This window comes from Mustela nigripes, chromosome 11, assembly GCF_022355385.1.
Source record: "Mustela nigripes isolate SB6536 chromosome 11, MUSNIG.SB6536, whole genome shotgun sequence".
Lineage (NCBI taxonomy): Eukaryota > Metazoa > Chordata > Mammalia > Carnivora > Mustelidae > Mustela > Mustela nigripes.
The window spans coordinates 36,253,230-36,265,965 of record NC_081567.1 but is presented as its reverse complement, the minus strand read 5'-3'; the positions used below and the strand labels follow the sequence as shown (position 1 = coordinate 36,265,965).

Genomic DNA, 12,736 nt, shown 5'->3' with positions numbered 1-12,736 from the left:
CTGGCCCTTTCCTCATCCCATGGTGCAGCTTCTTGTACAGGAGGCCCTTCTCTATTTAGGTCAAGCTTCCAATTCCTACTTCCTGTCCGAGTTGTTGCTGAGTCTCCTAACTACTTTCCCAACTAGAAATCAAAGTCATTTCCTCGCCTGGTAAATCCACCTCATAGATCCAGGATGATCTTTACCTAAGGGAAACCAACAAAGTCCCTCAAAGCCTCCCCAGCACATTCAGGAAGAAATGTACAGGTCGACAAACGAACACTGTACGTGGCCCTTCACCCAGGGCCCCTGCTTGCTCGCCCCTTGGGGCACCACCCCTGCTCCCGACCCACCAAGCCCTCGAGCTGACCTGCAGTGTCACTGAACATCCTGCGTTCATTCATTTTGAGAATGCTCTGCCCTCCCCTCCCCAACCTGCTGTCAGACGAGTGTCCCCTTCCACAGGATGCCACTCAGCACAGGCCAGGGCCCTCCATCTCTGGAGCACCTGTGTGTGCTGTGATCCCATCTGTGTACTTCCTACCGTCGACACCTAGTATTACAAGGTACTGATTCTGAAACTGAAGTCAAACTGCAAAGCCACGCAGGGGGACGTTGCGTGAAATGGGACACGGGACAACGAGGAGAGACCATCCACTGGTCATGAACGATCTGGGTGGAGCCTGGAGCCCCCGCAGGGAGTGTGCCCTCCCTAGCACGGGGCACTGCTGCTGGGAAACCCTAAGTGAGCTCCCAGGAGGAAAGTTCAGTTTCAAAATGAGGCCCTGGTCCTCCACTCCTGCTGCCTGTCTTGCCAGAGCTGGGTGTCGGGGACAGAGGGAAGGATGACCTGTTTCTCGGCACTCACACTTCCAGTGGCGCTGGAGCCCGTGCTCACCCCCCAGAACACAGATGGGCATGGATGCACACTGGGTGCTCTCAGGGTTTGGCTTCGGGGGCCTGGAGGGACCGCCGTATGGAGACAGCTCTGCGGCCTCGGCTACGGACGATCGCAAAGTAAACCTGGCAAATGAGGTGCCCTCACTGATGCCCGTTCCTGATCTTTCGAGAGTCGCTCCTACAAGGTTTTCTTTCTGAATTTTCCCTTTAAGTGAGATGAGCTACTCCGCCTAATCTTCCTACTTTTAGTCTCTGAAAAGTCACACTGAACACTAAGCGGCTTCAGTAACAATGGCGACCAGCTTTCCAGAGAGGTTCTGACACAACCAGAACCTCCACCTCGTCTTACCAAGGTTAAAATTCAGTAACTGGAGAACACGCTACAGGGACATATGTGTTTGGTTTGAGTCAAAAAAGAATCCGTATCGGAAATAAAGTCATAAAAAAAATCCCACCCAGGGCAACATTATTTCCAGGGTCCCAACAGTGCCTTCTCCTGCAGCCCAGTCACAAGGAGGGAGTTTCCTGACCAGAAATTAAAATCCTAAAGTCAGAAAGAAATCACGGTCTACTCACGGTTCAGGATCTAAGGTATCATTTTTCTTCTTTTCAAACTGATCCTTTGAAATTGTCCTTGTTTAAAAGAAAAGAAAAAAGAGAAATGTGAATTAACTAAAATTATCTGCTGAGTCTAAAATACATGGTCTGTGGGGTATTATTTTGTAACTAGTTTTTCAAATAAAAAGTAAATAATGGTCAGCTGAAATCTCAAGTAGAATAATGACAGCATGAACGCACACAGTCTCTCTCCGCAGAAAGTGCCACCCTCTGTTTTTCTCTATCTGCCGTGGGATATTTCCTTCCAACTACCACCAGCATGTATTCTGAGATCCAAACCAATACATTTTCAATCAAATCTGTATGGTGAATGGTTCCTGTATCTGATGGACAATTGGTGTAATCAATTCTTCTAATTGCAACGAATCAGATGACACAAAATCAGCATCTACTAGGGAGTATTTTATTTATTCTTAGAGGACCGAGGACCTGGTTTCTAAACTGTCCTCTTGTTATGATCAGTGTATACAGAAATTACTTCTGATTCGCAGAACTGTACAATCCAATTATCAATCACATAATTGGACCAAATAACTAAGATTACAAGGGATATAAAAATAAATTAAGTACGTAGAATTTCAGGCATTTCAGTTTATGTGCCTCCTAAGTGGCTACGGTTCGTTCTGCTTTTGGGGGAAGTAAACGTGAAGGCCAGAGACCACGTCCGAGACTGCTGGAAGCTTCTCCGGTGGGAGAACCCTCCTGCCTGTGGGGACAGTCCCACCAGCAGACTTCCCAGCAGGCCAGGGAACACGGCAGAGCCAGGAGAAAAGAGACAACCACAAAACGCTGGTAGTCCTAGGCAGACATGGTGGCTGGCAGGTCTTTGGTGTCTCAAGCAAATAAAGGACTTGACCATTCAACCGATGGACGTGCTCTTTCTGGCCACAGTCTGACCATGTGCCCACTCAAAGGTGAACTCAGTGAAGGAATCAATGAACCAACTCAAGCCTGGGCAGGCCGTAGCCAGTGAGTAAGAGCCACCACTCCAGCAAGGGAGGGGCCATGTTTCCACTCCAGGGTCTCGCTGTCTGTGTTCTAGGGCAGGCTCTGCAGCGGACGGGACAAAGGCTTCAGTGGAAGACGGAATGAAGGCTGAAGATGGGGTATGCACACAAGATTCATTTCTCGCTCTTGCCAGTTCTGTCAAAAGGGAGATCTGCTTTCTGAGGTGTAACTGAAAATCTGTAACTTCCCCCAATGGAGGAGGACCACTGCTAGGAAAAGGCAAGTGTTTCATAGGCAGACATGGAGCAAGGTCGAGAGAGACCAGAGAACCGTGGTGGGGGCTCCAGCATCATGGTCTCAGAAGGAGGGAGAATGTGGAAATGGCCCTGGTGTTGAGCTAAACAGCTACCTTCCAATGTGTGCATGTGGGCGTAGCGAGTTTGAGAAAATGCACCACGTACAAGTCAGAACAGCGGAGGTGCTTCCCTTTTAATCATGGGCAGGAGGGAAAAAACAATTACGAGTCAACCCCGAGAAAAATGACAGGATGGTACTTACGTTTGAGGCTGTGAAGGGTCGTCACCCAGGGTAACATTCTCCCCCTGGATCTCTGTGAAACACTTCTCACAGAAATGATACCTGTCAGCAAGAAGGCCATACTTGGGTGAACTGGTCCATCATAACACACAGCCACCCAAGCAACGAAGCCACCAATCAGAGCAGGGCAGATCACCACGACGAAGGGGGGGCGTTGTTGGTTGATTGATGGGTCAGTGAGGACAATGGAAGGAACAGGGGCAGGTGGGGAAGGGCAGGATTAGAGAACAGGGAAGGGAACAGATAGCACAGACAGAGAGGTAAGACGCAAACACCGAGACAACACAGAGCAGAAAGCCAAGGCAAAGCTTGATTAGCATTCGGTCTCACTGCACACATCACAGGCCATCATCGCTAACAATGGCTGGGCTCGGGCCAGCTCCGAGATGCAAACGTTTTCAAGGAGTTGTTAATACTAGAATTGCAAGGAGCCTCAATTTAGGAGTTTGACTTTTGTTATTACTTAGAGAAAATCAAATATAACTCCAGGGTTTGCGATGGAAAAAAATTCACTTTTGAACAAAATAGTCTGACAAAGGCCTTAAAAAAGCAATTATTTTTCAAAACAGCAAATTTATGCTTGACAGCAATTCACAGATTTTATTTGTGGTAGTAAGCCAGATCTTTAAGGTACTAAAAATGTTGAGCACACAGAATGGGTTTTAATTTTTTCTTGTTATTTTTTCATGTTAATCACTTAGTTAATTGGGTTATAATACAAATGAAACCAAATCCATATTCTAGACAAACATTTAACAGAAATGCAGTCGGGGTCAAAGACTTTCCAGCCATTTATCAGTACGAATGTACAGGAAAAAAAGCTGAGATATATTGTATGAATAATACAATATATGCAAATCCACGAACAATCTTAAAAGACTTTTAAAATTCAATTCTAAGCTTTGGTTTAAACTTTTTGGTAATGGGACCAATCGTTCACCAATCTGAGATCCTTAGTGATTAACTGCTCTGACTTGGTGACAATCCAAGTTAAGCAAATTTAGAGAGTTGATCTTTAAAGCACAATCTGCATTTGAGAAATTATCCATCACCCCAATTTCTGGAAAGATAACATGGAGCCTGGGCTCAAAGTATCAAATATGAACAATTAAAAACTATTAAATGTTTGGAAAGGACACGCATGAGGAATCAACAAAAACGCAGGCTGATGCCGCATAAAACAAGACGGGCACACAGGAATGCTGCAAAAACAAGCCGAATGGAGGTGAATTATACGAGCGGAGAGGAGTGTAAGGTAGTGGCAGCAGCACAATCAAATGCAGTTTTAGTGCTCAAAACTAAGTCTACAAGATGCCACGAGGATTAGTGTTAGACACTGGGACGAGACTCGGAGCGCCACGCCGCACGGACACCCGCAGGGCACGCGGCAGCTCACAGGCTCACTCACGCACGCGCACACACGGCTGCAAAGGATGGAGGCTCAGGCCTGCCCGGCCGTCTGTCTCCGTTACTGCTCGGGTCAGTCCCCCTCAAGGTCTAATTCTAGTCTGAGTTAAACACACTGAGCATTTGTCTGCTGTACTTCTCTGACTAAACACACAGAGTCTGTTAAAAGCACGAAAGTTTAGAGCATGCATCCATCTCAAAATGATCTGATCTTTTAGCCCGTGGAGGAGGAACACAACAGATTCACTGTGGGTAGCAACTGGGTTAATGAAAGTTTCTTCTGGGACCAGGTTATTGGGGATGATTCAATCAATGAATTCTGCCAAGATTAAAAACTCTGACCAGGAACAGATAAATCCTGCTGTTTAAAAATATCTGTATCTAGACGTTCTTCTCCTGAATCAACGGGCTATTTGCTATTTTGTAAATATTCATGTGTAGCCTTGAAATTATGTAGTAAAAAGAATTTCCAGGTGCAGGAGGGCATGACCATCACTTGCACGAAAGAATTAAAAATACAGAAATCATAAACCAAATCAGGGGTGACCACGGCAATATGCACAAGAGACATCCCCCTCAACACCGAGTGTCTCCCTTTTGAAAATAAAACTTGGACTTAAATGTTCCAATTCATTTTATGACCAAACGTATAGCCATTGCAGGTAAGCCAAAAGCTGAACTCCCCTGGAAACAAAATCACTATGGTAATTACACGGGAGGCCAAAAGGCTTTAAAATCCTGGACAAACTCAGCTTTTATTTGAGTAGAATATCAAGGCCAGGAACATCCAGGAAACAAGAATCATAAGCCCACCATTTTCTAGTGGTGGAAACCGACCCAGAACGGAACACTGATGGCTCAAGGGCAGGCCCTGCAGCGGTGGAAGCCCATGTTCTCCGGGTGTAACTAGCTCTCTTCTGTGAAGAACCTCAGGGTCAGAAAGTGGGAGGCAAGGAGAGAACTAAGCCGCTCTAGTGCTTGTCCCACATCAAGCAGAGACATGGGAGAATCCAAACTGCTGGGGTCTGAGAGGCAGTGGGAAAGCCCCAGGCCTCCCTGCAGCGCCCTCCTGAGAGGTGGCGGCAGTCTGGAGAAGGGGCACAGCGACCCACTGGTCAAGTCTGCTGACACTGCCTTGGTAATCAGTGGGGGGACAGACAGGAATGCTAGACTGCTCCCACATGATTACCTAGTCCAAACTTTATTCACCATAAAGATACAGAACAGTTCAGAAAGTCACTTTCCAATCTTAAGAGCCTTGCTAACATCAGCCTTGTGTGGAGGAAGCGACCGGATGAATACGGACTTGCAAAGGAGAAACACTTCACATAATCTGATGGTGATGACGTGCGCCTGGTGCCTGAAGTTAATACAGTGTGACTGCACAGCTCGTCTCTAAGGGTAACTTCATGTATGGAGTAAATTTTCAAATGCAGATTGTTTTAAGTACCATGTCACTATATACAAATAACTGGGATAGCTGAAGATAGCATCTGGAAAATCTATAAAGCAGTTTTCCCAACGTGAGCTACTTTCAAATTTTCAAAGCATGTAAACAAGTGAAAATGTACTCATATGCTAGTATTAAGTTTCACTTGTTCAAATGGTCTGTAGGACTTTCTCCTGTTTGAAATGCCCAAACAGTTTAGGACTGTAAGTGCCAAAACAGGTACTCCTGAGAACACCGGTGTTCCCAAGCAGTCATAGATGCGAACAGAAGTGTAGCCATTAGGATGATCCTCATAGTGAGGCCACTGCTTTCTTAGCACCACGACCTGTTCATCTCGCCAAGTACGGTGTTCTGGGAAGCACGCCTTATAAGATTCAGCTAGGGAGCAGTATCCCTCCACTTTAAAAACGTATCGTTAATAGAAAAAAACTCCTTTGTTTATGTCTCTACTTGTAAGGAAAATATATTACTTTTGTTGAATAAAGATAAAATTCTACAAAACTAAAACTGGACATTTCAGAGCTTTCAAAACAACCCTGTGTTTGTACTCCACGCATAACCTTCTGTCAGAGAGTAGCCGTGTGGCCTGATCCTATCAGCTCTATTTAAATTAACTGCTCTCCACTTAAAAAATGGCCAAAATCTGTGTTAATCAGCAAAGGCAGGGTCTCAACAGACCTGGGGACAGTGAAAAGGCCCCAAAACGTAAGAAATGGCAGCAAACAACCTGCTGTCTGTTCTTTCCTCTAAACCCAAACCACGCTGGGCGTCCAGTAGCATTCCTGAAAAACAGGAATTAAAATCTGTTCTCTTGAAGTTTCTGAACTTTATTTTACTTGGCCCATAAAAGTTCCCAAAGTGAATTCCTGTTTGTTATTTCATGGAAACTGACAACTAAGGTTGTCAGGGAAGGTGTCACACTTGATACGTTATGGGATGTGCTGGACAACACGGGGCTAAAACTCACTGGTGGGACCAGAACCCCCAGAACAGCACATGTCACTACAAGAGCGACTCGATCATGAAGGACTGTGATATTATTTTAAACGCTCCCATCGACAGAAGGGACACTATGATAGGAACTAAGTTTCAGGCACAGGGGCACAGACGACATTCCTGTACCCCCAGAACTAGCACCGGCATCTCACGCTGCCACGGGGCCAGGACGAGTGGGCTGGGCAGGGTTTGGAAATCTTTCCTTGAGACACTTTTAAGTCAATGGTTCTTTCCCTCTCTCTGGTTTTTTAAGTAGGATTTTGATGGGAGTTACTAACTGTCATAAATATGATATTTTTAAAAAAAAAAATGCAAGTACTTTAAAAGTGTAATCAGAAGACAAATATTTCAAAACTCCAAATTATTTAGGCCTGTGAACATACCTCTGCACAAAAAAAAGGCCCTTTACTTAACTTCCTCAAAATGAGGACATGTGCATATAGTCACTATAAGCACACAAGATCAAGTTATAAAAACATCAAACCCTAATGCTGACATCTAATAATTGAACCTAAAGAGGAAGTAGAGGCACAAAGCGGCACCTTGGTCACATACATTTCACTGCCTGTTCCTAACATGGAGGCAAAGTGACTGAATGTGCTCAGACTGACCACCTGTGCCTCCGGGCACAACACCCTCATGCTCTGGCAACATGGAGCCACTTGGAGCAACAGATACAACTAAACTTGATTTTCACCCCTATCCCACCCCACCCCGCCACCAAACTGTGGGGGTCGTTTCTGTATGGCAAATGAGCAACAGAAAATATTACTTTCATGCTATTCTGCTTAAGACAGGAGATTCAGCCATCTCTACATTTCAAGAAATGGCAAAGATTTCTCGAGGACACCTCCCACTCATAAAACCCTGAGACGGCCATCCTGTGACAGGGGAGTTCATGTGGAACTCAACAAGAACACTCATTCTGTGTTGTGCTATTAATTTAAAAAAATTATCTAAGTCTAAAGCTTTAAGTACTTTTTTAGATAAATTACCACTAATTCAAGCCTTCCATCAGACCGTCCAGGCCAAGTTATCTGGGCAAATACTTATATAAAAGTAGTAAATACAATGTATCCACTTTACTAAGATCTTCAAAAAGGTAAGTCAACCTTGACTAGACTCATCTCCAGACTCTTATGTGGTTACGTTTTTGGAAGGACCACAGCTGAAGAATGAATGCTCCTGATTCAAGTGGTACAGCGAGCAGTTTCGAGCTTAAATTTTTAAACTGTAAAAGCGTGCTTTAAAGTTAAGAGGCAGTGGGCCTATCCGAGTGACTAAGCTGCCCTGAAACTGTGGCCCATTTCATTAGAACTTTAGAATAAAAATAATGTACCCAGGCTACGATCAGATGAACACACCTTGCCCTAGGACGTTCCTTATGTCCTGTAACTCGGGACACTGGCTCGGTGCTTACCTATTCTGATAGCTGTAGTAGGCAGCGTCACGAGGAATTGTGCACAGCTGCTTCCCGTAGCAGCACAAAGTCTGTGGGGAAAACTCATACTGCAAAAACAAAGGAGAAAATACTAAAAATATATCCCAGTTACTGTCACATCATGTTCTAGTTCACTACAGAGAAGTCAGATTCAGATGGTAAAATATCTGTTAGTACACGGTATAGTTTTCTAACAATCTTCACAGCTATTCAGAGACATTTCTGGATTCGATGTGACAGAAATAGTTGCCAAGGACACTTATTACAGGTTGATAAACGGATGCAGGGGCAGCCAAAGGCATAACCCAAGGTCTCCCCCAGTAAGCACCTCTAGCTTTGATCGTCCGTTACACGGCCTCAGGCAATCAACTGTCTTTCCAAAAGCCTAGACCCCATCTGGGTCCTTCCCAGCACATAGATATGGCTAAAATGTTGAGTCTATCATGTCACCATAATACCCTCTCTGGCTGGATTAACCAGGGAAGTTCACTTTCCAGAAAAAGTTTAAACTACCTTGCGTCCACAGCAATATCCAAGGGACTGCATGACGGGGTCAATCTCTTGCTCGAAGACCTCTGCAAGTTTACTGCAGAACTTATAGACCCGGGACGTCTTACGATTATAGAGCCAGGCGTTGTTGAACATAAGCCAGACGTCGTCCACGTACTGCCAGGGCTCTTGGTACTGCCCTGTATCCAGCTTCCTCTTGATGGTGGAAAGGTCCATGGGATTTTTCACAATGTCAAAATAATCCTTAAAGACAAAACAGTCTCAGTCTAGGGGATGCCCTAAACACCAAAGCCAGCCTTATGGAGCAGGTTTACCTTAAAAACAAAATAGAAATAATCATCCCCAGAACAACTTCCATTTTTAATAGTAATAAGTGGGAACTGAAGAGAAAACAGTCTCTGACCTTCCTCTGCTTTTATTATCTACTGTAATTAGTATTATCAAGTATGACCAAATGATTTCAAAGGCAAAAGTTAAGGCATCAATATATTATTTAATAAAAGAATGAGTTAAAAACACGTTTTTTAATATACAATTTTATGCATTTTAATCCACTGAATTAAAATGGTAAGCACATTTATCAGACACATTTTCTAGAGATTTACTCTTGGTCCTGGCAAACAAGAAGAAATTCCAAGACAAACACAAGAACAGAAACAAAAATAGTGACACTGCTCAACGGAAACCTGTGGGGTCGCCATGGCCCTTAACAGATGCCCCAGAGATCCCAGAACGAGACGCACGTGCTTTCTAACTGGTGTCTGCTGGTTCTTCAAACCTCCCTTTCAGACAAAGGCTCACACGAAGCCTCAGATAGATGGCAGGGCTTTGGAGGCCAAGTGCTAAGGCAAGCGGGCAGCCACCCCAGCCACGGACCCCCAGGGCTGACAAAAAGGTGGGGAAACACACGTTCCAACCAATGAGCCAAAGGTGTATTACTGCTTTGACAGAGAAGTTTTTTTTTCTAGGAGAAAAAATCTTCAAAACCCAATTTTCAGAGATAAAACATGGATATTCTCAGGATCGCTGGTAAGGCTTTCTTTTCACTGCATTAACTTACCGGAATTCCTAGGAGCTGGGGGTCTACAGGCTGCCGGAAAGGTAGGGACTCCGGGTCCTGTCGATACAGCGCTTCGAGCGTTGGCATAAGAGCCTGGCGTAATTCCTCCGGCTTGAAGACTATGGTCAGAAAACATCGGGAAGTGACGCTGCTTATGAGGCACTCAGACCCCTTGACCACCACATTTCAGATGGAAGCCTGGGCAGCTTCCAGAAGGCCCCGATCACCTCCATTCCACAGCCTCCCCCCGGCCGTGCAGCTCCCAAGGGTCCTCATTTACCGCAGAGGCTTTGGGCATTCTTAAGCTGCGACCCAGCGCCTCTGACAGCACCAGAACAGTAGAGCTGGGAAACAGCTTCTATGTCAGCAGGCTATATGCCGCATGGACAGGTCTGCTTCTCCAGTAACGGGTTTCTGACATTACAACCGCATTGGAACAGAAAATGAAGCTAATTCCCAAATCTGCTTCCTTGATCCAATGAGTGGTAACAAAGCCATTTCACTGGAAGGGGGCCTTTCTCCCTCTGGTGAAATTTGTCTATCCCTGGACAAAGTAAACTCCGACACCTGGGACAAAGAGTTTTGTATTATAACCTCACAAATGGACATAGTAACAGAGAAACAAAACCAAGTATTTCCCCCAAAACTTGTGAATCGTTCCCTCCACCCCGCAGCCACTCCATTTCCCACTAAACTTTTTTCCCCCAGTACCAGGATAAACACAGGCTGCCAGCCAAATACATTCGAGACGACACATTCATATAAAACCCAAGCAGCTTTACTGGCCGGGGGAAACGTGCAGAACCTATGAAGGAGAGAGGCAGGTCAGCGTGTGGCCCTTGTGTTCCCTGCATCCCACTTTGGAACTGGGACCACTGGGGGCCGGTGAGCAGATGGGCCCCGCGGGAGCCTCACAAAACACATACACATCCTGCCTTCAGCAAGCACCTTTTCTTCTATTCTGTTTCTACACTAATGGAATAGCATTTTCTTTGAATAACTCTTTCTGAGAAAATAACTCTTTAATCAATAGCTTTTTCTTTTTTCTTAGATCAGGGTCAGCAAACTTGGACCCACTGGCCCAAGCTGGCCAGCCACCTGCCTCTGCATAGCTTGTGAGCTAAGATTGGTTTCTGTGGTGCTTCATGGTTGGGAAAAAAAGAATATTTCATGATACATGAAATGACATGTTAGTCTCCAAAAATCAAGGTTTGTCAGGAGGCAGTTATGCACCTTTGCTCACATACTGTCTGCCTTCACACCACCGAACAGAGGAGCTGCCCTAGAAGCCTCCTGGAGCACGGAGCCCGAGGGGAGCGAGCCGGCTCCTCCCGGAGCGCGAGCCAAGCCTGCTGCAGAGGCACACTTTCTCCCAGCGGCCATCTCCCACGCAGCTCACCGTGGTCAGTCGCTCGTTATGCACTACATGTTTGCTGAAAACCCCTATGGCTGAGGAAAAAGCAGCTCCTAACCCATCTTTAGGCAGCGGCCTGATGTAAAATCACATCCTCAGTCACACTCACCCTTACCCTATTTCAAGGGCTCAGGAGCTACACGCGGCTGGGGACAACCACAGAGAGCACAGACAGGTGACATTCCTGTCCTCACACCAAGTCCTAGCACTGCTCCAGGCTCTTTCTTGGGTCTGTGCCATCAATGAAGTTTACTTCCATAACATAAAACGATTTTCATGATAACACACGGCCATCATTTGCCTGGTGCACGGGGATGACGTTGGCACCAATGGCCAAAGGAACCACGAAGAAAGTCACTCGCGCCGCAGCACAACATGGGCAGCGGCACCAAGGCCACCTTAGCTGTCACCGTGCTCTCAAACCCTGGCTATGTGTCTGGATATTGCACGATCACATGGGAAGCTGGCACCGGGCAGCCCTGCTGCGTGCACTGGCGATCCTGCGAGGAAGAGCTCGAGCGTGCACAGTGAGCGGACACGGCTGCCTTCCTGCACAAGCACGCGAGACTGGGCAGGCTGGGCAGACCAGCTGCGGTTCTTCAGATCCGGGCACACGGCAGACATTTCCCCAAGAAGCAACACAGTGGGCCAGTTACACCAAGGACAAGTGACAGTATTTGTTGCCAGTGATAAAGTTTGGACTTATAATAAAATTTGAATTTGGAGGGGCGCCTGGGTGGCTCAGGGGGTTGAAGCCTCTGCTTTCGGCTCAGGTCGTGATCTCAGGGTCCTGGAATTGAGCCCCGCATCAGGCTCTCTGCTCCTCAGGAGAGCCTGCTTCCTCCTTTCTCTCTGCCTGCCTCTCTGCCTACTTGTGGTCTCTGTCAAATAAATAAATAAAATCTTTAAAAAAAAATTATAAAAAATTGGAATTGGAGAACTTGAATCTGTTGCGTGAGTTTGACCACTTCCCCAAATTTCCAAGACTTTCTTGAGGAGATTCACAGTGATATTAATCAGTGTGGTTTTTAAAAATATTGTACAGTGAAGTGTGGTGACATCTGGAAAATCTGTGTAGCTCATGAGTCAAACTCCAAGATGACCAAAGGATTATGTTATTTAAAAAAAAAGAAAAAAAAAATCACCCAAGGGCAAAAGACTTATTCACAGCACAAAACAGACGAATGGGCTCTCATGTCACCGGGCACGAAAAGCTCAGAGCTATGCATCCAGACTTCACACAGAAACTAACCTTCAGGAAGCTTGTACTTATTGAGTTTTGGTGTAGTATTAAAAAAGAACACCTATAATTATCTGAAAAGGCTCTTACTCTTTCTTTTATCAGCCACCTATCCGCTGGGGCAGGGCTGTCTTCAGGGACATGAAGCAAACAACGGGCACCAGAGAGAAAGCAGG

The 12,736-nt window shown here is 45.8% G+C and overlaps 1 protein-coding gene across 3 annotated transcripts in view; it reads right to left on the bottom strand.

Moving 5' to 3' along the window:
- Nucleotides 1-12,736, bottom strand: part of CREBBP (CREB binding protein) — a 124,265-nt gene that overhangs the window by 16,896 nt on the left and 94,633 nt on the right. For all 3 annotated transcript variants that reach the window (XM_059415469.1, XM_059415468.1, XM_059415467.1), the window contains 5 exons: nt 9,907-10,025; nt 8,850-9,089; nt 8,316-8,404; nt 3,004-3,084; nt 1,456-1,512 (listed from right to left, as the gene is read on the bottom strand). In XM_059415469.1, coding sequence (XP_059271452.1) covers nt 1,456-1,512; nt 3,004-3,084; nt 8,316-8,404; nt 8,850-9,089; nt 9,907-10,025 — 586 coding nt within the window. The remainder of the gene's footprint in view (nt 1-1,455; nt 1,513-3,003; nt 3,085-8,315; nt 8,405-8,849; nt 9,090-9,906; nt 10,026-12,736) is intronic.